This window comes from Tinamus guttatus, unplaced genomic scaffold (genome assembly GCF_059628265.1).
Source record: "Tinamus guttatus ecotype Peru unplaced genomic scaffold, ASM5962826v1 Tinamus_guttatus_pri_ptg000397l, whole genome shotgun sequence".
In the NCBI taxonomy this organism is placed as follows: Eukaryota; Metazoa; Chordata; class Aves; order Tinamiformes; family Tinamidae; genus Tinamus; species Tinamus guttatus.
In genome coordinates, this window is record NW_028288931.1 from 78611 (window position 1) to 101869 (window position 23259).

The 23259-nt window shown below is 38.7% G+C and overlaps 1 protein-coding gene across 3 annotated transcripts in view; it reads right to left on the reverse strand.

The window, feature by feature from the left end:
• Positions 1-23259, reverse strand: part of THRAP3 (thyroid hormone receptor associated protein 3) — a 27211-nt gene continuing 3952 nt past the window's right edge. The window contains exons 2-14 of one of the 3 annotated variants that reach the window (XM_088531037.1): positions 22607-22672; positions 20310-20394; positions 14184-14380; positions 13502-13663; positions 9275-10177; positions 7026-7766; positions 5959-6131; positions 5067-5178; positions 4867-4951; positions 2409-2593; positions 1594-1786; positions 1044-1193; positions 1-241 (exon numbers count right to left, since the gene is read on the reverse strand). In XM_088531037.1, coding sequence (XP_088387163.1) covers positions 20-241; positions 1044-1193; positions 1594-1786; positions 2409-2593; positions 4867-4951; positions 5067-5178; positions 5959-6131; positions 7026-7766; positions 9275-10177; positions 13502-13638 — 2901 coding nt within the window. In that variant the 5' untranslated portion in view covers positions 13639-13663; positions 14184-14380; positions 20310-20394; positions 22607-22672 and the 3' untranslated portion in view covers positions 1-19. The remainder of the gene's footprint in view (positions 242-1043; positions 1194-1593; positions 1787-2408; positions 2594-4866; positions 4952-5066; positions 5179-5958; positions 6132-7025; positions 7767-9274; positions 10178-13501; positions 13664-14183; positions 14381-20309; positions 20395-22606; positions 22673-23259) is intronic. The other 2 variants (XM_088531038.1, XM_088531036.1) reach the window with 2 other exon arrangements.

The window sequence follows — 23259 nt, forward strand, 5'->3', positions numbered from 1 at the left end:
AAACCCGCAGCTGCTGCGGCTACTCGGCAGCTGATGGCAAGTTGTCCTTTTCCTCTCGGTTTTCTGTTCCGCTTTCGTCATCTTCAATTTCTCCTTCTTCCCCACTGAATTTGTCATGGGCCCACTTGGGGCTGGTGCTTGATTTTCGGAACATGAAGCGACCTCTTCCTCTGGGGAAAGCTCCCCGACCACGGCCTCTATTCACCCACTTTTCAGCACCTTCGCCCTCTCGGTCATCGTGCTGCACAGGAGGAAGCCAATGGCATCAGGTGAAACAGCCCGAATGCTCACAAAGCAACAGGTGCAGGAAAACTTGCATTTATTATACACCTCCCCACCGCTCCCCACATTTATGCCACCAAGAATAGTGCAGATACGACTGGCAACAAGTTGGACCGTACTTCCAGCCTAAAATTGACCCATTTCAGTACGTATATTGACCGAGACGACATTGGGCACCAAGAGCAAATTACAATTTTGCTTCTTACAAGACAGAGAAAATTTAAGTTTTCTTGTTTGAGATACATGACAGAAACACCACATTATTTAATAAGATGAAAGATCTCAAGTACGCCAAATTAGGAAGAGAAGGTGACTTCCTGTCTACATTTGGAACTACCTTTTCTCCAAAGAACACAGTAATTCAGACCAGATTCTCCTGGACTAATGCATGTTAGTACGGGACGCTGCTAACCCCAGAAATAGAAGGTAACATCCCTAACCCATCCAGGAAGTGGACTCGTTATGAGGACAGAAGAAGCCAGAAATGTAGGTGATCTGCACCACAGACCAACAGATCTAAGCTGTGCTTTTCACACTAGTGGGAAACATGTGGTCTTTAATTAGCCTCTAGAATTTTACTGAATGGAAAACTATTCTACAATGAACAAAAATTTTTAACGAGTCAGAAATTTCTGAGGAAGTGGCATGCGAGGCCTAAAACTCCTGAATTAGTTTAACAATAGCTTGTGCTTTCCCCTCTAGAAGATGTCAGACCAGATTCCCCTAGTGTTCATACACGTCTCCGTACTTCAGACACATACCAAGTAGTACTTCTTGCTCTTGGGTGTGTACTCTGGATCCCACTCCTCATCTCTGGTTCGCTTCTGAAAGTCATTGTTGCCACCACCACTGCTGTTGTTGTTGCCTGAGAAGTTGCCTCTGCCCCAGCCTCTCCCCCTGGCTCTAAACTGCTGTAACAATAAGAAGTGGAAGAAAAAGCAGTTATGACCAGGGTGGTTATGGCCAGAAGCCCCATTTCATTTACCTAACCCAAACTGACTGATGCACATTATGCTGCTCATCAGGATTGCTGAGCTGTCACCAACGCACGAAAGCTTCCAGGCTTGATTTTGCTCAGTGCATCTCGAGTTCAACTGCCCTGTCTATTCCCAGTACTGTGGTACGCTCTCCAGATTCCGTGTTGAGTTGGAAGTAATCGCATTTTGGCTCATCACCCACAACCAGTCAAGGCCCTCAGGGTTTCTGCTTCACAGTAGGCTTTAATTGGGCAAGAGCAGTACAAAATGGCCACATTTTGCCCAATGTGAGAATTGATACTGGCAGCAGGAGGAGGGGCTGACAAGAACTTACGAAGGTCCCTCTAGCTCTTCCTCTCTCGTTTGGACCAGTGAATTCTTTAGTCCCAAGTCGGGACTTGTCAAAACCCGTGGTGCTTTCCTCCCGCTCCTCAGTTTCTTCAGTGTATTCCTCTGCTTTCAACGAATGGGAGGACCGTGAAGATGACGAACTGGATCTGGATCTCTCACGCACCCTTCGGTGTTTCCTGTTTCAGTGACAGGAAAGAGGAAGTGAGAGGGACAAAGTGGTTAGCACCTCTGTGAACTACTGAACCATTTCTTTATCACTCCCTATCAACGTAATACTCGTCTTCTGCTGCGAGAAAGGAAAGCTATAGTAACAGCTCAGGATCAGCTACAACATACAGATCTACCAGGTCGCAAGCCCTCTCCATCAAGACTGGAGAGGCAAAGGTGTTTAAACCATCTATTTTGACATAAACATGTTTTTTTTTTCAGATCAACACTATTTATCTTCTTGGTATTCTTTCTCCTAAAGGGGCACCAACATACACAGTTTTAGTCAAATGGAAAAATAAGCTAATAGCAAAGGATTGCAGTAACCTTAAAGTGAAGTTACTTAAAAGACAGATATTCTCTATGACACAATAGAAAAAAAAGGAAAAGCAATTCACCCATCATGACAGTCTTCTCATTTACATTTAACTGTTGTTCAGTGTTTCACATAAATATAAGGATACCAGGTATATATGACCTCCACTGGTGTAGTTATGTCAACAGGCATACAACTGGGTATCTGTGACACTGTCTCCAATCTTAACAGCAGAGGTATGAAATAAAAAAGAAATTGCTTAGTTTACAACCTACTTTTTCTTTGAGCTTTTGTGAGTTTTCTCAGTTTTCTCAGCTGATCTTTCCCTTGAGTGACTTGAATCTCTCGAGTCCACCGATTCTCTTGATTTATCACGTTTAAGATCTCTTTCCTTATGTTTTTTACGGCGTTCAATATCAAGGCGCAGGTCAACAGGGTCATCTTTATATTTCCCTTCAGCCTAAAAAAGCAGGGAAGAGGGAAGAGTTTAGTAGAAAGGTTTACAGCGTACCAGTTCAGCACCATTACTTTGCTACTGACTGCACAGACTTCTGGAGAGCAGTAGTTTATCTGAACACTAATCAATAATCCATTCTAAGATGTAAAATGTTTCACTATTAAAGTTAGCGTATATGCTCTAGGTGACCCTGCGTGTGCAGGGGGGTTGGACTAGATGACCTCTAGAGGTCCCTTCCAACCTTAAGCATTCTATGATTCTATGATTTCTTAAACTTCAGCTTTCTTTTATGCCCCAGAATTGTAGCATGAATAAAATGTCTAATGCCCTATGGATGCTTGTTGCCAAACAGTCGCATGCTCACCACCCTGCTGACAGACACCATCAAGCCAGGATGGAAGGAATTTTAATCAGCAGGTCTGAAACAGTACACAACGAGAAGCAAAAGCTGTTTGCCACTTGGAGATAACCAAGACTGTGATTACTGATTAAAGCAACAAGAGACAGAGGCTGCAGAAATGCAGCTGTCATGCTGATTTAGAAAAATGCCAACATCTTGCAGATCCTTTAATATGTCTGTCAACAAGACTTGCCCTTCATCTCCTCCCAAATTGACAGGCACTATATGAAAGATAACAAGAAAGCATCAGAGGAAGGTATATTTTTCCCTCCCTACACCATACTGGCAAGAACTAACTACCTGCTGCTTCATAGAAGAAAAAACCTGAAAAAATGAGAAGCCTGAAAAAATGAAGAAAATTCAAGAACTATTTTGTTCTTCAATTAAAAATAAATCAATTATTGCTTGCTTCAAGTTCTATTGAAATTGCTGCTTACATAGGGCTTAAAATATTTTCTTGAGAAAATGAAAATAGTTGTTACCTGTATAGACTCTAAGACCAATGGTACTTGGATGAAGTTTTGCCATGACTGCACATAACAGAGTAGCAAACTGACACTGGCTGTGGTTTTGACAAGCATTCAACTGAGTAGCACTACTTTGTGGGAAGGCTGCACACACACTGTCACTGGCTGTTGCCTCCATGGCTGTACAGAGCTCAATGACTGCTAATTTAGACTGCCTACATAATACTTTCCTTGGGAACTGTATGACTTGCTAAGCAATATACATCAGATTAATTGTCTTGAATTAAATACAAAAGATTAGTAATTCTCTAGCTATTAAGATTTTTACTTACATGAGTTTCTAAACACTTTTTTGTTTAAATAAAAATGTCAAATAACGCAGGAGTGAGCAGATTTTTTTTTTTTGCTCTTCTATTTTTCCTGGGCAAAGAGCTTTAATTTCTACTCTGAGAACACAACTGCTCCCAACACGATGGATGACAGATAAGTGACAAAATCAGCAGCAGCTCCCTTATGTGGTACAGCAAACACCTATTTGGGTTTGTGAGGGCACGTCTTTCACGGAAGGCTGGCAAGCTGTTTGGAAACCACGTTTATAATACGCTCTGCCAAGCTGATGCTCAGAGTTCAGGCCCATCAAATCCATCTCACCATCGTCCATGTCAAGCCACAAGTGTGTTTGGAAAAAATCGGAAACAAATATGAAAGAAGTAAGGTTTCATCAGCACTGTTTAAAATCTCTTCAATGTTCAATGTAAATATGTATGAAGGTGAACAAACAAAGGTTAAAATCTCAAACATTTTACGGTAAGCCACTTTTATGATTGTTTACAATGAGTTTAATGGCTTAACATTGTTGTACTCAGAAAAGCTAATACACTAAATTCGAACTGGTCTGGATCTACTAGAACAGGTGCTGAATGTTAAAGTAACAGCAAACAGAAATGATACAGTAAGTTGTTAGAACAATATTTATCATCTGCTTAATAGTGTATTTGGTTTAGATAAGTATTTAGTTTTACTTTCCTCTTTCTGACATGCATGTCTTTTTGAAAACATGGTTGGAAATATCACGTGTATACAATTGATTTAATAATACTTACAAGCAGAAAAATATCACAAAAAGTCTCTTCTCTCATCATGGGCACTTGTTCCAAAAATCCTCTCATTTTTCTCAAGCTCACCTCAATTGACTTTGGGGTCATTTACCATAGTCTAACCACTTCATAAAGGTTGTTGATACATTTTTAATAAAAATTAACCCTTTGTAGTTCATTTTTAGAATTATGCCCATCCTTAAAAGAAAAACACAAACTTAAGTAGAGAGTAATTTAAACAAAACATCACTGTTAAGTTCATGCCCAATGTACTCATTTTGTTGAATTAAAGTAATCAGAGTAACAGTTCACCTTGAAGCCAGGATCTCTGGAAGTTTTCGTTTCCTCTTGAGAGAATCCATGTTTTCTAAAAGTACTGGGAGAAATATCTATTCTCCTGAAAACAAACACACACAATGCCCTTAAGATTCATACATAAAAAACTAAGAGCACAGCAGCACAACTTAAAGTCATATTCCCACACAGAATATGACACAGTCCAATGCACCAACCTGTGGATTTCAGGGCTCTTTTTGTTTTTAGCTGCATCTTGTTCCATTCCTTTCTTTAGGTATTTTGTAAAGCGCTCATTCAGTGTCATTCCTGAAGACCCAAAGTGATGTTCTGTGGGGAGTTGAGTGAACAATGTCATTTAACTAATACCATTTTTTTAAAACATGAAAAAGTGAATCAATCCTACATCTTAGGCAAATTCATATGAAGCACAGATGACAAGCTCTAACTAATACTGTTGACAAATGACAGCCATTCTTTTGAAATTAAGAGATTTCACTTTACAGATATAATTTAATTATATATATTTTAGTAAACTTGTATATATAAATTCTAAGTCACAACCACCTCCCTGAATATTGGATACAACAGTATTATCTATCGAGTGGTTTATCTAGCTTAGAAAAGAGAAAGGTAAGCAGAAACTTAATAACTGCACCTTACTACAACCTAATGGGGAATTATAGAGAAGATTGAGTCAGACTCTTCAGGAGGTGCATGACAAAAGGACAAGAAGCAATCATTGCAAGGTGCAAAAGAAACATATAAGGAAATATGTATATAGGATATAAGGGAATATTTTTCTCCCACAGAGTGATTACGCATTGAAACAGGTGTTCTATCTTCAAGTTTTTCAAAATTCATTTGAGAAAGCCCCAGGCAATCTGATCCAACCTGGAAGGAAGCTCTGGTTTGAGCAGCTAAACTACATCTCCAAAAGTTCTTTCCAAACAAAATAATTTTAGCATTCTGTGACCATCTGGCTGCTATTCTAATCTAGCACTGCTCCTGAAAAACAACTCTGAGTATTAGAGTGCATAAAACCTGCTTATTGGGACAAAGATCAGAAGAGTCAACCTTTACCTGAGGACACATTGATGTCTGACTTACCTCTTACATGATGGACTATAGTCACTATATGTTGAGCAAACAGTTCAGAAGGACTTCGTTGAGACTGAGCTGACTGAATATGATGGAAAATAGAACGAAATTCTTGCTCTTTTTTGTTGCTGTGCACAAGGTCACGACACAGCTTCCGCTCCTGAGCCAGTATGCCACTTGGACTAGAAAAAGAACAGATCATAAGGAATAGAAGGGCAAGATAAAGGAAAGCAGTTTGATTAGTGTTTCAGAGGTCAGAAGTCTACTGCACTTTTAGTTCTATTTAGTCATCTACAAAAATCAATAGCAAGAGTAAGCTGTTATTTAAGCATATCTGAAATATACTAACCCAGTTTAATAAAACAGTAATTCACTTAACAGTGCAATAACTCAGATCACTTGTTCTGTTATCTGAAGAGTCATACGAAACCTAAGATTCACAAGCCAATTCTTATGCCACTAGGTGGTTGGGATCTTTTCCCATGATTTCTAAAATCCAGACTTTAGATTTCTAAAATCCTCTAACATCTTGCAGAGCACATTCATACTTGCTGGTTACTGCTTTAGAAAAATACTTTTTGGAGCAACTTTTCTTAGTCTTAAGATTTCCTAAAACAATGCTGAAGTGGCTCAAATCTTTGTAGAGTTTCAACAGGACTGTGCTGGGAATAAGAGTAGTTAAATGTTCTCCAAAGGAATTACAGATCATTCAAAGTGCACTGTTACATTACCGTACCAAACTCCTAGCAGCAAGAATATACAAGTACTGAAGCATCTTCTCATTCCAGTGCATTGTGAAGTGTGATCTAGAAACATTTATAACCTAAAACAATCTTGTATCAATTTGGAAAGAAGGCAGAAGTTATTTAACCTTCATCTTCCATCGTCTGCAAACCCTCCATCGCACACAGGGTTCATACAAGTATTTTAATGCCAGAAAAAATGTAAAGTTTACGACCACAAATGTAGCATATGCTGCAAATTTTGTTTAGCGTTCCCCAAAACTGGCCAACCTACAAAGCCCCAGAGGAAGAGGCGGCTGAGATCACTACGTAGATTGTCACAATCATACTTACCGTGCAAGATCTTCATCAAACGAATCCATTCGGATATTGACTTGGGCCTCCTGGGTAATGGAAAAGGAGGATTTGCCAGGAGCAAGCCCATCTCCTTTGGCTCCTGGTTTCTCCTTTACCTCTGAAGTCTTCCTTTGTGGGGGGGAAGAACTTTTTTCCTGGCTTGCTTTGTAAGTGGTCACTCTAAAATTCTTTTCAGGAACAAATCCCCTGTGACCTGGTTCAGCTCGCTTGGATGCTGGTCTCTCTTCTTTTTTAGATCTTTCAGAATAGTTTTCTTCCTCTGCTTCATCAGCTTTCTTTTGCTTCTCTTTTCCAGGTGGTAGGAAAACTAGGCCTTCCCATTTTCCTGGCCTATCTTCATCCTGACCTTTACTAGTTGTTGCCACCACTTTAGACATAAATTTGGGCTCATCATCAAATTCTGAATCTTTTCGGCCCTTTGCCTTGTCTTTCTTCTCCTGCTCATCTGCTTCCTCTTTGCTGTAATGACTTTCCTTGTGGAACTCCGACATCTTTACCTTCTCAAAGTCATCACGGAACTTATAGCGTTTGGGCGACTGACTACCGCGGTATCCCTTTTCGGAGTCAGTTTTGGAGGCATATGAGTCAGATTTTATCTTTCCATCTGTTGATCCCAACTCAGAGAAACTCCCTTTTTCTTTTGATTTTTCTTTTTCAGCATTTGTTATTTTCTGTTCCTTGTCTTTCCCATTCTCAGTCTTCTGCTCTTCCAGATACCTATTCATACAACAAACATTACAGTAATTCTCCTCTGAAAAATCAAAGACATTAATATTTCAGCTGAAAGCAGACAGAATTTAGAAAATACCAAACTACACATATACAGAAAGCAATCTCTAGGGCCATAACAGTTCAATGCTAAAGCAGACAGCTCAACCTTGGTTTCAACTTTATGTTCACAATAAATTCAGCAAATGTAGAAGAAAATGGATATGCAGAATGGATGATATTAGGCTGTGGAACAAATGAAAACAGCTCATCTATAGACTGATTTTAAGGAAAAGAGTAACATCTTACCCAATCAGTTTAGTTACTTACAAACCTGGTTCAGGAGAATAACACATCAAAACTTTCAACCTGGGCTGTTCTGCTTTAAACAACATACTGGGAATAAAAGTCTCAAAAGCTACTTCAAATTTTGGATGCAAGTTTCTTAGGTAAGCTAAATATTTCATGACAGACTGTAAATACAAATAGAAGCAAAAAGGTTAAAAGGAGAAAAATATTCATTTTGCTGGCAGAAAACAAAAAACTTAGCGAGAACTGTAGTTTTGACTAACTATATGTTTTAAAGCATTTATAAAGCAAAATCCTAGTTTTGTGGAAACAGCACAAAAGGACATCAGTTCACTGCTCCAAAAAGCATAGAGTTAAGTAGTTTTCAAAATTCATAGATCTTTGATCTCCGAATCCAAAATAACTTCAAAAAATATTAAGAAAAACAGACTGAAAAACATTTGTGAATGCTACTGTATCTTTTGAAACAGAGGGTCACCTTAAGGTACCAGTCTGTAATAGAATAAACAGGCAAATAGGATTATAGTGAACTGATGCCTTTTATGTGGAAGGTCTTCTTTCAATTTCAGTAATGAACTTGGTGATCAGTTCATCATACTATCCACAAACACAGGCACATGCACCACGGTTCCACCTGTCACAGGTTGCTCGCAGCAGGACATGAAATCTTTTTTTTTTTTTTTTTTTTTTGCCAATCTGTATCTAACGCAATTCAAGAATCTCAGCTGGATAATAACATTAACTTAAAAGATAAGGCTGCTTAAAAACATCTGACCACTATCATTTGTTAGTAAAAGTGATCAAGATAACAGTACAATAATTTGAATCTTTAACAGAAGAATAGAGACATTAGGTTTCTAGTGTGCAACTATTAGGTTGCAAAATAATAATTAAAAAATTCACCAGGCACATCTACACTTTAAACTAGAAGCTGTTTTGCAGAGGACCTATGTAATCTTTTTAATTAACCAAGTTAAGCCAGAAAATCTTCAGCTTGCTTCAACAGAGGGCTAGGTTTATGTCATGTTCTATAATTTAGACGGAGGCAGGCCCAAGCAGCAGGTAAGCTGCTAGCACTGCACACTGTGCGTGGAGCTCATTTCAGCTGCAGCCCGTGTTCGCGCTCGGAGCCCGCGCAGGCTCCCAGAGCATGCCCGGCCGTGCGGCCCAGCTCGTGAGAACATGCCACAGCAAAACACAGCACTTGCCTTTTGGAGAAGGCTCCTCCTCCGGGAGCTGTTGTTTCCTCCTTCTGAGATGTGCCGTAAATTGAACTGATTGGTGTTGGACTTTTGCACACAGGGCTCTTCCTTGTTGGGCTCAAACCTCCAGAGCCATGATCAAATGGACTCTGATGAGAACCTGCCTGAAAGGAGGTGCTGCTTGGTAAAACAGAGCTCAGCTGTGACTGGCTGGATAGCGGAGGGCTTGACTTTTGCAGCGGACTTGGCCGAGGAGAACGACGCCTTACCACGACTGACTGGAGAGGGCTTTTCAGCACAGGACTGCGTTCCCTTGGGCTAAGCTCAGGCACAGCAGCTCTTGATGCTGAACTTGTACCATAGCTGGTCACATCTTGCCACTGTTTTGATCCCTCAGATGCCTTGGCATCTTGAGCTGCTGCTCCTGAAAATGGTTGCTCCTTAGAATCATCACCTTGATTATCTCCTGTAGCCTGAGATGCGCGGGTATCCTTGGAAGATGACTTTTTCTCTTTTCCAGACTTACGCTTGGAAGACTCAACTCTGCTGTGATTTGAGGAAGATCGGGAAGAGGAAGACCTCCTTGACCGATCAGATGATGACTTATCAGAGTTTCTAGAATGACTTCTAGACCTTGGTGAAGGAGACCTTCTCTTGGGTGAACGAGATCGTGACCTCCCTCTTCGAGGGCTATATGCTTGACGATAATTTTGCCAGTTTGACCTGTAATTTCCATATCCTCCTCGGTTATACTGGCTCCATGGATAAAACCCTCGATTACGGCCACGGAAATAATAGGGTCTCCTGTATCCTCTATTATGGCCTCTGAAATCTCGATTCTGATACACTCTTGGATGGTTCCTTTCTCTGTTATGAGATGGAGAATATGACCTTGAGCGAGACCTAGAACTGATTAAAAAAAAAAGAATGCAATATTTTCAAGTTTGTTCCTCTCACAAAACTGTATTTGAACCCTTACAGAAATTAATTTTACCTTTTTTAAGCTTTAAAAATATTTTTTCCCTCATCCAACTGAAGTGCTACACTTTGCCCTCAACAAATTGCAATGGAAATAATTGCCACCTACAATTCTGACAAACAAGGGACTTCGGAATTACTGCAGAGACCATAATGTGCACACACTGCTTTTTTTTTTTTTTAAAGGATGAACATGGCTGCTACCCACCTTCAAGAAAGTGGCATGTCTCAAATTTCAAGCTCTTACAGCTCAAGGCCAAAGTAACATCTCATCTTTCACAAAGAGGCATTTCTCAATGCAGTTCATGCTACTCATAATTGGAACAGATCCAAATCTTCCCCTTCGTGTGCCACACTATTTCGTACGCTTCTGAAATCTTGACGATCAAGATGAAGCCCCACTTCTTTGTCAGATGAGTTAAAAGAATTAAAAGACCTCGAAAAGAGAGCAGCAGTACTGCAGTAAGTGGTGCACTGCTCTATAGGTAAAGTTTCGAAAGGTGCATCTTTTGCTGTAAGAGCCTGGAACTCCATCAAATAAAGCGAGGCAGCAGTCAGAAGTTGGGCGTTCGCTCTCTAGCCTGATGCCACGAGATGGCACTGCTCAATGTCCCATCTGCTTGCTTCCAAGAGCACAGGTTATTAATAAAGAAGAAGACTTTAAGTAGAAAACCTGTAAGATTCCAGATTTAAAGGGCATAACATTAAGGGCTGTTTCATTAGTCTTTTCCAGTACATTTTTGGAACTGCAGTTGCATACTATTTGAAAGCACCACGTAGCTCAGGATTGAAAGCCAACTTTACAGTAAATATTTTACAACTATTAGAAAACTATTAAGTTCTGTTGAAAGGCTGAGATTTTTGCCTTAGTAGAGCAGAAAATGTCCAAACTAATAGGTTTAAGTAAGAAAGAAACTTTCCAAAATGAATGTTAGTAAATAATATTTACAGATGTCATTTCCAGATTCACTTCTTACATTAAGAGAGATCCAAGTCATCTCTAAAACACCCACTGGTCATACTCTAATAGACATATGCTCCCTCCACCCCGTTTTTCCAGACTGGCAATAGAGAGAACCCACTGCTGTTCCCTATTTTCCCCTGCCCACTCCCAAAGCTTAACAGAATAAAAATCCTGCCATTTGAATTCCTAAAACGTTAATGTACATACCAGGCAGTTAAACTGAACTTTAGATCTATTTTTATTTTTTCCAACTATCAAATATGTTAGAGCTTAACAGGAAACAATTTATTCATACTACAGTTTTTGCTGGCAAACTGTTTAATGATAATTTTAACATGTGCCCTTTCCTTTACTTGGAGCAAACAAAAAAATCTAGTGACTTACCTAAGAAACCTCTTCACTCAAAAAATGACAACAAATAAGGAGGAAAGGCAAGGGCAGACAGCAAGAATGAACCAATTAAAAGAGAAATCCTATTCAAAAACACTAAGCAGAACACATACACTCCCATTTTCAGACAACTACTGCATGTTACCAATTACCAGTAAGGGACCTGTTGTACACTGCCTCCAAAAATCTATCCTGTCATTTTAGAGAGGTTTGCAGTAGGATAAAAGCCTCACTCTAGCAGCTGCAAGGACTATCTAGAAGAAATAATTTTTAAAAATACAGTAAAGTGCTATGCAAAAGAAACAGCAAGCAGTGGTAACTCCCAAGTCTGGTAGTCTCTGTAGCTAGCTGGCTAAAATGCACTACTTTAAAGTCCACTGTTTCAAGTGCATAAAAATGCAAAATAAAACCATAAAGCAAATTAAGTATCATTAGGCAGATTCAAACACGAGAATGCCAGGGGGAACACCCAGAACAGAACGTAAGCCTTTGGAATGAAGGCTAGGAGTAAAATCATTTTCATGAGGTACACTGAAATACACTACAATGGATTTTTATGCTAAAATAACACATTGAACCTACCTCAGAGAATACACTAACTCCGTACAAGATGATTTGTCTGCACTAAGCCCCTCCATTTTTTTTAAGATGCTATTACAAAGTGCAAGTAGGTTCAGCAGCAGCACAAACGACCATGTATGTACACGGTGTCTTCATTCCAACTGTCAAAGTTGCTTCATAGTTAGGCAGACATTCCCAAACAACAACACATCTTCCAGCATTCCAGCTTCTTTCTGCACAGAACTCGGCTTGACTCAAGTCTCCGCCTCTAACTTGGTTTTGTCCTGTCCTCTCTCCAACTGTATATTACAGCCTCTGCATTTTGAAAATCTTTAATTGTTAACAGTTGCATGTTTTTAACGATTTTCACAATTGTTATTCATTTAAGATTAGTGAAAAAAAGAGCTGAATATAATTATACCAGTCCAACTGGAATGCTCCTGCAAGATATAAGATCCTTAACTAAAAGGAGAGGAAAATACCAGGTTATCCATATCCACAAAAGAGATAACCCTTTAATTGGCCTAATCAGAAGCAATTCAGGGAGGTAATAACTATTATGCATGTAACTCATTTCTCAAAATTAAACTGAAATGAAAATATCATTATCTATCCAGAATTACCATTTCAGTTAACTGACTCCTATATGCTGAGGGGAAGGGAAGGGAAATGGGGAAAAAAAAAAATCTGTCTTTCATAGCAGTGTTTTAAACTGACATTCAATCTCCTATGAAATCATGGCAGGTAAGAAACATATCTGCAAAGGCCCCTTAAATCTGGGATCAATTAATTCAAAAGCTGGGGAGAGCAGGGAGGGAGAGGGAGAGAGACAGAGATTTTAACAGAACACATGAGCGTGTTTTGCTATGGAATTTCCCAACTGTTCTTTCCTGTTCCGACTATGGAACACAAACTCAAATACTCTCACTACTACTACTTACATTTGCCTTGCTAATGTAAGATCAAATGCATTTCAAGTCTGCTAAAGAGAAAAACAAAACAAAACACAAACAAAAAATACCTTACGAGTTTATCGTATCATAAAAAGCTGAGTTTTGCACCTTGCCCTGCTTTGGCAATTTCAAGAAATAGCTAGGTTAAAAAAAAAAAAACCCTCTGGCAACACAGAGAAACAGATAACTTATTCTTCTAGCTCACTAAAAATACTTCCAAAAGTATACAGGTTGGCAGGAAGCAGCCTAAGGCACAGAACGCTATCTATTCTAGGATCTAATAAAAGGCTTTTCATGGAAAAGCACTAAGCGCCAAACCATCTGACCAGGACAGAGATCAGAAAAACAGACTGTTACACCCTTTGACCTGGAGCCACATGAACTTACCTAAGCCTGCGCTTTCTTGATCGTGAGACAGAGCGAGAACGGGAACGAGATTTGGAGAAGGATCGTGAGCGGGATCTTGATCCAGATCTCGAACGAGAAGAACGGGATCCAGATTTTGATTTGTTAGTTTTAGACATCTTTGCAATCACCTGTCAGTTACACCTGAGGGAAACAGGGAAATAATATCTTTGAAAAATGAAGTTACACAGGAGACCTGAAAGAACAGGCAGCATCTGGCAGTTTGGAACTACAAAGTGAAATGAAGCACGATAAAACTGGAAATAGGAATATTTGAACTGTCTGCCTACTAAAAGAAAAATGGAATTGGACTCAGAATAGAATGTGGGTTTTTTTTTTGTTTTTCCAATTTAAAAAGGAAATCTGCAAAGAAAATAAAAGCTTTTAATCTAGAATAATTACAAATGTGAGTGCTACAATTAAAACATCAAGTTAATGCAAAAAAAAAAAAAAAAAAAGAATAGGGAGAAGCCATTTTGTTAGCTAGAGCAAAAGAACCTTGAACAAGACAAACCATTTAATTTCAACCACAGCACTATCAAAACAGCCAGCTGCCACTATTAAAGAACAATGAAAAAAACATAAAGGAGGCTTACCATGAAAAAAAAATCTTCTCTGTAAATTTTCAGAAGAAATCACAAACAAAAATGATAATCCAAGATACCTGAACACAACGCCATTTGTACAGATCTGTCTAGCTATGAACCTCCAGATTAAGTCCTGGGTGTACATGTTCTATTTGCTTGTGTGGCTTATGCAGTTGCTATGATCAATTACAAGAGTACATCATCCAGTGAGGAGTTCTGTTGGAGCCAAAATAATTCAGAAGTCCTTCCAAATATTCACCCAGTCATTCAAATACTAAAGACAGAAGAGATTAAGTCGTAGCATTAAGTGACTTGACATAACTGCAATAATAAATGAATTACCTGTACTATTTTCAGGAATATATCCAGAAAAAAAGATAAACAGCCCCTTTAAAAATATCTTAAGTAAATAGTCTGATCACACAGTCGTTTCAATTATACTACTATCTAAACTATTATAAGATAAAGTTTTATATCTGTGAGCATGATTTTCTAGAGGATTTTCATTATGCTGTGCCTCAAAGAAAAAAGACAAACATTCAGGACAAAATAAAAGATACCCATTAACATAAGCATGGGGTTTCACATTGTTTACAGCTGAAGGTCCCACCACGTTTTAGATGAAATTCAGATCATTCTTTTTCAGCTGCTCAGGTTTTCTTGTACTAGGCATTTTAATTTTGGGATATTGTGAAGTTCAAGACTTCACACTGGCACCTTCCAACTTTCCCGTCTTCATGTTAGAAGCAACCTCCTTTTGTGACCTCCTTTCCATAAAGGGCTGGAAACAAACCCAGCATACCATAATGACAGGTCAGAGAAGCCTAGTGCCATTTCTGTTCCACAGTTATAGTGCTCTGAAACTTGGTAATAGTTGACCTATTTAATCCCTGTATCCAGCCATAAACAAAATTTGATCATGTTGCAAAATATGCTCCAGCTTTTTGATTCTCTGTTGGTTTCAGGAGAGCTCTTCAGCTTAAACGGAAAACGCTTTGGCCCTCGACTTGAGGAAATAAAGCTCCCTTCCTGCCCCAAACGAGCTCTATCACCGTGCCTAGAAACTTGAAGTTTCGGCAGTTGGCTGAAAGAAGATTGGAATTTTACCATTCCAAAAGTAGGTGAGGAATTTGAGAGCAACTGCTCTCAATAACATCGCAGAGGTTTCACTCACATCAGAAGCAACTTACTTTGCATTTAAGAGGCCACTGACTTAATCTTACCATCTGAATGAATTTCTGTTCCTTCACACAAATTATAGCAAGCCTAAGAGATGACTATATCATTGTAGTATATTGTAACTTTTGCATGAAAAGCAATGACTTTGGCCCAGTTTAAGTAGATGCTTACCTCTTTGCATGTTACTTTTTAAGCAGGCAGAAACCACATCTGGAATATTTAAAGCCATATGGATGGAAAGGGGAGGAGGAAGACTCCTGCATTTCCCTTGGTTTGGATTATACAAGCATAGAGTGAGTTTTATCGGCTCAGTCTGACTGAAAACTGACACCACAAAAACACCCTTAATATCTCAGCCAGAGTGATGCACTGAATCTGACCTCTCCACTGTCCATGTTAGAGCCAATACAGACAGAAATCTGAGGCCGGGGGGAACTCTACCTTTAGCAGCAGCACATAAAAATCATATTAAGAAAATCATGAAGCAAAAGAATTAAGTTAGTGTTGCATGGATTTTGTTGGAGTGTGTGGGGGGAATAAAATAAAAAAACAACAGAAAAATTAGGCATATCCATTCCCATCCTCCAGTTGCTTATTCCTCCCCTTATGAATCAGGGTAAGGAACTAATCCAGCTGCAAAGCAAGTAAAAAGCCAAAAAACCCCAACCTTGTAAGTGTCAACACAAGAGCACAGACTGGAAAGAAGCAATAGATCAGCTTTCCAGGAAGCATCAGGAATCATTTTTATTTACATATACAAGAATAGTAATAGTCTTTCACGAATATTTATAGTTGAATTCCCTACCAGGAAATTCTTTATGAATTTCTACCAGGAATTATATGAGTTCCCAGTAGAAAATCTTTATGAATTTCCCAAATCTCTTCCCAATTAGTGAAACTTGACATACGCTGAGGCAAAAAAAAAAAAAAAAAAGTCAGTGTAAACTATCTACACCTTTTGCCTGTATTTACGCAGGTTCAGTAGCAAAATTTAAGTTACTGAGTATTCCTTACCCTTCTGATTTATCACTCAAAAACGGATCTCTGTGCAGTGTTGCTCATGCTGTGGAATTATACATAGAGCAGAAAGAATAATACCACAAACTGAGAAAATTCCAGATACATAGCTTCCAGATTCAATTTTACATAGTCTGGATTTAACCTTCAGAACCAACTCCTGCAGATCAAACTTTTTAATATATACTTTTCATGGACCGACTTGAACTTCCAGTTGCTCCCAGACATCAAGTTAACAGGTATCCTTACTGAATATTCCAAACACTGTCAAAGCACTTTCAGGAAGAGCCCACGGCACTCACAGAAGCAACTGCTGGAGAAATGGGTCATTCTTCAGGAAAACTGATATTTTCCAGAGATGGAAAGTAAACTCTTATTTTAAAAACCACGCATGCTCCAGTTCTCCCATTTTACCATGCTGAAGAGGCTACACCAAGACATCTTAAGTATCTGAATATAGTCCATACTAGAAAGAATGGGAAAAAAAAAAGTGTTTCCTGTTCTATTATTTATTTAAAAACAAACAGCACCAAGGATTAAAATAAATAAATATATATATCAACAAGCACTACCCACAGCAGAAGAAATGTTCTTATGGATGGCCACTTTTCAAGGAAAGAATATGTGGAAAGATTATTTTTTTTTTTCTTTTAATTATTTAACTAAATACATCTGTTGAAACATCAACATTTCCAAAATCCATTGGCCAAAAGCAATCAAAAGTTTAGCACAGTAAAGAAAAACATGGAAAAGAATCATAAACAGCAAACAGTAATAGGAACAACTGATCAGTAGGAAGATTCATAGAAGAAGAATCATCAGGAACATGATCTAAATTGCATCTTAGAACCAGAGAACCATTCTCAACCAAGTCCAGGGACTTTTTAATCTCCTTATGGAATATAGGTTTTTGCTGGCTTTGTTAATATCAAAAATATCCAATAAACTCTGTAATTTCAGTATAGCTTTTTAATAAAAATCAATCCTGCAGCTAAGAACATGCTACAATTCAGCATATTGATATTTGTAAACTACATTTAGGCAAGCTAGTCTATAGTGGTTAGGATATTTTAATAGACAAGTATTATTAAAATTATTAATGACTTTCACAATGGCTCCTGTTATATCTTTTCGAATACTAAATCATTTTCCAAGAAAAAGAACAAGATTAGAGCTGGTCTGATAGGGCAGAGTAAAAGTGGCTTATACCCCAAGTATCACAATTACAGCTATGCTGCACTACACAGAGAGCTAAATACCATCCAAAGAGTTTCAACAACATTATCTGCTGCTTCCTGCACTATTCATTTTTGTGAAAGACTTCCCCTAAATACCCAGAGCACAGAGCAGTGCTTAGCTGTGCAGTTACCGAAATACTGGGAGGAAAACAAATACTCTTCTCAGTTTTGAGCTAGCTCAAAGACTCAACTATTTCCAGAATACAGAGACAGTACATCCTGAAACATGATTTTAAGGTTGAACCTCTTTCATGAGCAGAGTCAAAAAGTCCTGAGAAGGCCTCAGAACAGAGCTTAACACAAGTATTGTTTGTTTCAAATTGTTTAAAGAATTTTCAGGATTTTACTTTGATCCAGAGTACTTACTAGTCAAATATCAGTCTGGTATGTGTGCCAAGAGCTCTCATGCCTTAGAAGCTATTTTTAATCTTTGCCAATATTTTTTAAAGTTGTTTCATTCCAAACATGTGAGGTAACTCCTACTGGAATAGGAACCAAGTTTCTATGCTCTACCAGCATTCAAAAGGCTAAATAAACGAAATAACAGAGTCATTTCAGTTCCCTTATGTTAACACTGCAATTGTAAACTCATTGCAGCATCCATTTAGTCTTTCCAAGAATTAATGATTTACTTGTCAAAATAAAACATGCTTAGCTGTTCAACGACCAAAAAAGAGTTCTGAAGGAATCTATTCTGCTAAAACTTCCTACAGAGTACCCTGACTTTAAAGAGATGCTTCTAAATGAAACTGAAAGATGAACTGTGAAAACAGCTGTGGCTTCTCACTTACCTTACTATTTTCTCACTTAGCTTACCTTACTACTTCAATTTCTCCAGTGAGCACGTTGCTATGCCCCAATGTGCACACATACATACAGTTCCCCAAGCCTGTAGCAGGAAGCTGCTTCATGAAGCATTATGAGGTAAAGCATGTCTGGTTCTAGAGCAGGGACTACAGCAGGAGCATTTATACAGTGCTATGGACACTCCCCACCAGCTATCTGCGAACCTGAGGCCTCCTTTTTTCTTCCTGCTTATAGCTACAAAATTGCCTTCTCATGACACTGACTCCACCTCTGCCTTTAAAGGGACATGATTGTTCCCTGCCACAAGACAGGTCTCCTCTCCCAGCAACAAAAAAGCAGGGATTGCATGCATCCAATGGATATGTGCTCCTGGAACCATTTCCAAGCATGTTTTGAGACTGCTTTCCAGTCTGGCCCTAAGCTGCTCAGCAGAGCTTCCCAAGTAGTATAGCCTAATGTCTAAAAATACTGATATAAGCACTGATCAGAGCATGGTGAATTTAAGTTTTTGGTAAAATATTATACTGTTGGGAAAACAGATACTTTACAGCCTCTACTTTGGCATGAAAACTACAACATATAACATATGCGGTAACTCAGCAAGCACTGCATCTGACGAAACTGCACTTTTTGTCCCAAATTAGTTGGCTAAATTCACTCATATTACATATAGATAGCAATGGTTGTTTTCTGGAACTCAGATCTGAAATCACTGACATTAGTGACCAAATGCAAGTATCCAGTATAAAAGCCTGATTTCGAAATATCTTGTCCAAACAGGACCCACACCAGGAACTGCAGCCAACTCAGTTAACCTGACAAAGGCCAAAGTCAAGCCTTTTGACATTTAGCAGCAACTTTTGAGAACAGTTTTCTGTAAAGAGCCATTTCTACTTCTTTAAGAACTGGACAAAAAGTTAACACAGATGTCCCAGATTGCAGCTATTCCCGTTGATGTGCACTTTCACTACTTACAGAATTTACAAGCTATTTATTTTAAAAGAATACTTTTAAGCAACATCAATTCTGGGACCCTGTTCATAGCATGGCTCTTCAAATGAGTCTTACTGACAGATGAGGAGTTTTTGAGATAACGTATGCAGAACCAGCAGTCTGGAAACTTTTCACTAAGTCACTTTTCTAAAATCTCAGGTGTGTTTCAAAGTTCAAATTTTGCCTTCTCTGTTTTTAAATCCTCTAAGTGCAATCCAGCAGAGTGGGAAAAATGGAAAAGAAAGCTCCTAGTCAGTACAATGGACTTTGCCCAGAAGACAGGCTTCTGTCATGAAATAGAGTCAAGAAAGTTAATATTTTACAAGTTCTAAGACTTCTGACAAAACTTAAAAAAAAAAAAAAAAAAAAAAAGCTTAAGTTGGTTCCGCAGAATTTAAATTCTCTTTACATTGAAAATGTTATGCCCCCCAAAAAGCACAAAATAATCACTGCAAAACCGTAAATCACTTTAATTCAGACAATCCTTTTCACATTCATTCTTTCCTCTATGTTTTGGGCATAAAGAAGCATCTCACTTTTTTGCCAAATAATACCCATCTTAATGTACAACCATGCTGCTTTTGCTGCAAAATACTATGCAGGTTGGCAAAATCTATCTTCTAATCTATTACAGATGCCAAATAAATGACAAATACAAACTAGAGTATCCCCAGGTGTTGGAAGTCGGCCGGGGTTGTGCAGGCCCTCCGAGAGAGCACGGCCCCGACTCTCTAACCATTCCTCTATACCCACGTGTATTGCTGTTTTTTTTTCCTTCAAATTCTCTGTAAGTAATACATAACATGGACTTCTTTGCGCAGCAAAATGAACAATAAAAAAAGAATTCAGTTAACATAGTTTAACTTGTAGTATACCCACACTAGAAGTAAAATAAGAAGGGAATATTCCAAGCCCCAGGAAAGGCAGTTTTATAATTTTTGCAGATTTTATTTTCTATTGTGTGCCTACCTGTGTGAATGGATTCACACCGTGCACCCTTCAACAGTCAGGACTCACTATCTCAGCTTTTCCAATTACGAAATCAGAAACAAACCTGAAATGAGAAGAAAAAAGCATTGAAAAAAAATCTTACATATACGTTCTTTCACAGATTAAAAGGTTTCAAAAGTTATTTGAAGATTATACTCGCTATGGAATAGTAATTGAGCTCTAGCCTCACCTAAGACTGTAGGAAGACTATTTCAGGGTTTATTTATTTTTAAAAGCAAAAAATACCAACCTTTTAAATATTTTTGTCATTATCTTTGTATTTGGTTAACAGTAAGAACTGTTAGCCTTTTTCCAGATATAGAAAGGAAGGCAGGGACGTGCTCAAAGCTTTCACCTGTAGTCCAGGAGCTTCATATTCCAGAATACAGTAAAGAACATTTCCATATGCCAAGACACGAGCCAAACAAAGAACATCTCTAATTTTCATAATGCTCTTTCCGCCCCGGAATTTGTTTCCTATTTCCGGTTGGCTTGTGCTACCTCATTTACTCTCTTTTTCCAGCCTCCATTCCTTTTCTGAAGTCTTTCAAGCAATACTCGTTATTTCAGACCTTTTACAAATGTGAAGCTAAGCCAAAGCTCCGCCACAGCCTTGTACAGTCCATCAGGGTACATAACAAATGGTTACAGCTGAAAGCTGGCACACTCCAGCACCCGCTACCAGCCGGCGGAGAAAGCACACCCCCACCTCGAGAAATACCTCCTTTGCCTTCCAGCCTGCCTATAACACACTGACCATAAACACTACAATATCCTAAGTGAAATGACTTATGTAGGCACCTTAGAAATGTGCACCTTGCTGCCAAACTTGTTAGAATATTTTGTAAATATTACCTACAATATGTTGTGAAGCCTCTTGTAGGAAGCTGTGCACAGCTGTGGTAGGTAAATACACTTTTACTTTCTCCTTTCTGACCAGCATTTAACAAACAAAGATGATTTTGTAGCAAGACACAAAGCAAACAAGATAGTAGCTCATTACAAAACACATTCCTGCTTGGGTTTCTTGTCATCAGTTTAGTGTTCACCAACACTTCAGTCTGGTAAGAAACAGTTAAAACTTACTTTGTTTGCTCACAACAGCCTTCATTACACATTCATTACAGCCTTCATTGAACAAATGAATTAATTCTGCTTCAGTCAAGACTACAACTCATCCTTAGCTCTAAAAATGGAAAAATATTACTTAATTCTAAATGAAATTCTACAAAATTTGAGGGCAATCTTCATTTTTTAGAGAATGAGAACAGTTATTCTTTTCTACCCCAAGTGCTCCAACTGGATACTTCTCATACCTTGCATTCATTCCCTGAAAGGATGTGCAGCCCAAGCAGCACTTGCCCCTCACAGCCGTTGAGCCTGCTGTGGGGAGGGCAGCTTGCACAGACACACAGCTGCCAGGCACCCTGAAACACGTCCCCACCAGGGGACAGGCTTAACGAGACAGGACACTTGCTCTTCCCTTGCCGTTCCCAGCACAAATCTATGAAACTTTCCCTGAACTTTAGAAAAGCATTCCAGCAGCAGCAAGGGGACTGAACTGCTTCTGACCGAGGGACTGAACCTGGCACTTCATTCCAACAGACTGAACCAACCAATGTTCCCTCTCCTTTGTGGAAATTACTGTAGTACCTGATCCCATCAACATTTTACTTTTGTCTTCATGATCATGAACAAAACTGAGCCAAAAAGTCCCCATCCCAATGTAAGGAGACAGATCTGTCACTTCCATCAAGGAGCAAATCAAAGTAAGCATAGCAGTGTGATCAGCATGAATATCTCCATTAGGTTAGAAAGTGAAAATAACATTCCTGTATCAGGAAGTTTAGCAACTGTCAATATATTGAAATGAAGCCAACTGAAGCTGTTGTTTTAAAAGAGCAGTCCAAAAGCATGACAGATTAAACCAGCTGTGTAAAACCAATTAGTCAGCGAGCTTTACCCTGTGGCTGGACAAGATGTTGCTCTCAAATAACTTAAAATGGAAAAAAAAAAGAAAAAAAAAAGTCTCAAGTAACCAGAAATATTGGACTTCTGTTTAAACTGTCCACTTAAGATTTTTCCATATCTATGCTTCTTGAAGAAGAGAGGAGAACAAGAGGAGGTAATTATGTATAGAAGGAGTTCTTCCAGTCTTGCCTTTAAGGATATACTGGTGATTATATACACCCCTTATTGGCACTTTTGTAGCACTTATGGTTTGCAAGCTTACCATGCTCACTTGCACAGGGAGCTTTCAGACTGTGTTTACATACCTTATGTAAGCCTCCCATCAATTATGTTTCTGAATACTGCTTTATCAGAATGAGTTGAACTCTTACCTAAGTGAAAAAAAGGGGGGAGGGAGTTAAACCAAGAACCTGAAAGATTTCATTTTAGATTTTAGCCATTCATCCCAACACCATTTCCTAAATTCTTTTCCCAGTAACAAAGGTGTCCTCAAAATATGCAATCAGAATAGCTGTTCATACACAGATCTCTAGCTCAGGAAAATGATCTCATCCATAATCCTACAGGAGAAATTGGCTACAATTATTTAGGGGGAAAAAAAAAAGTACAGAAGCAGAGGCTCAAAAGTCATTGGGCATACAACCCTCTGTAAAGACACAAGTTAACATCATTATTACTAATGCAAATTCTCTTGAGAGCTAATTCTTTTCTGTTTTACCTCTTCCCAAGTCATTGTCTTTTGCGCCCTCAGAGAAACCTATATGGCTATAAATCATAACAGGCTACAAAATTGCTGGATGACACAGATTTGCAGATAAAATAATGAATTTCCTTTCATGTCAGAGAAGTGTATATGAGCAGATCTTTGCTAAAAAAATCCTTTATTCTTATAAGAATAACAAAAGGGGAGGAACATACTAAATATTTTCCCATATGGTTGGAAGAAAAGGTCACAGAC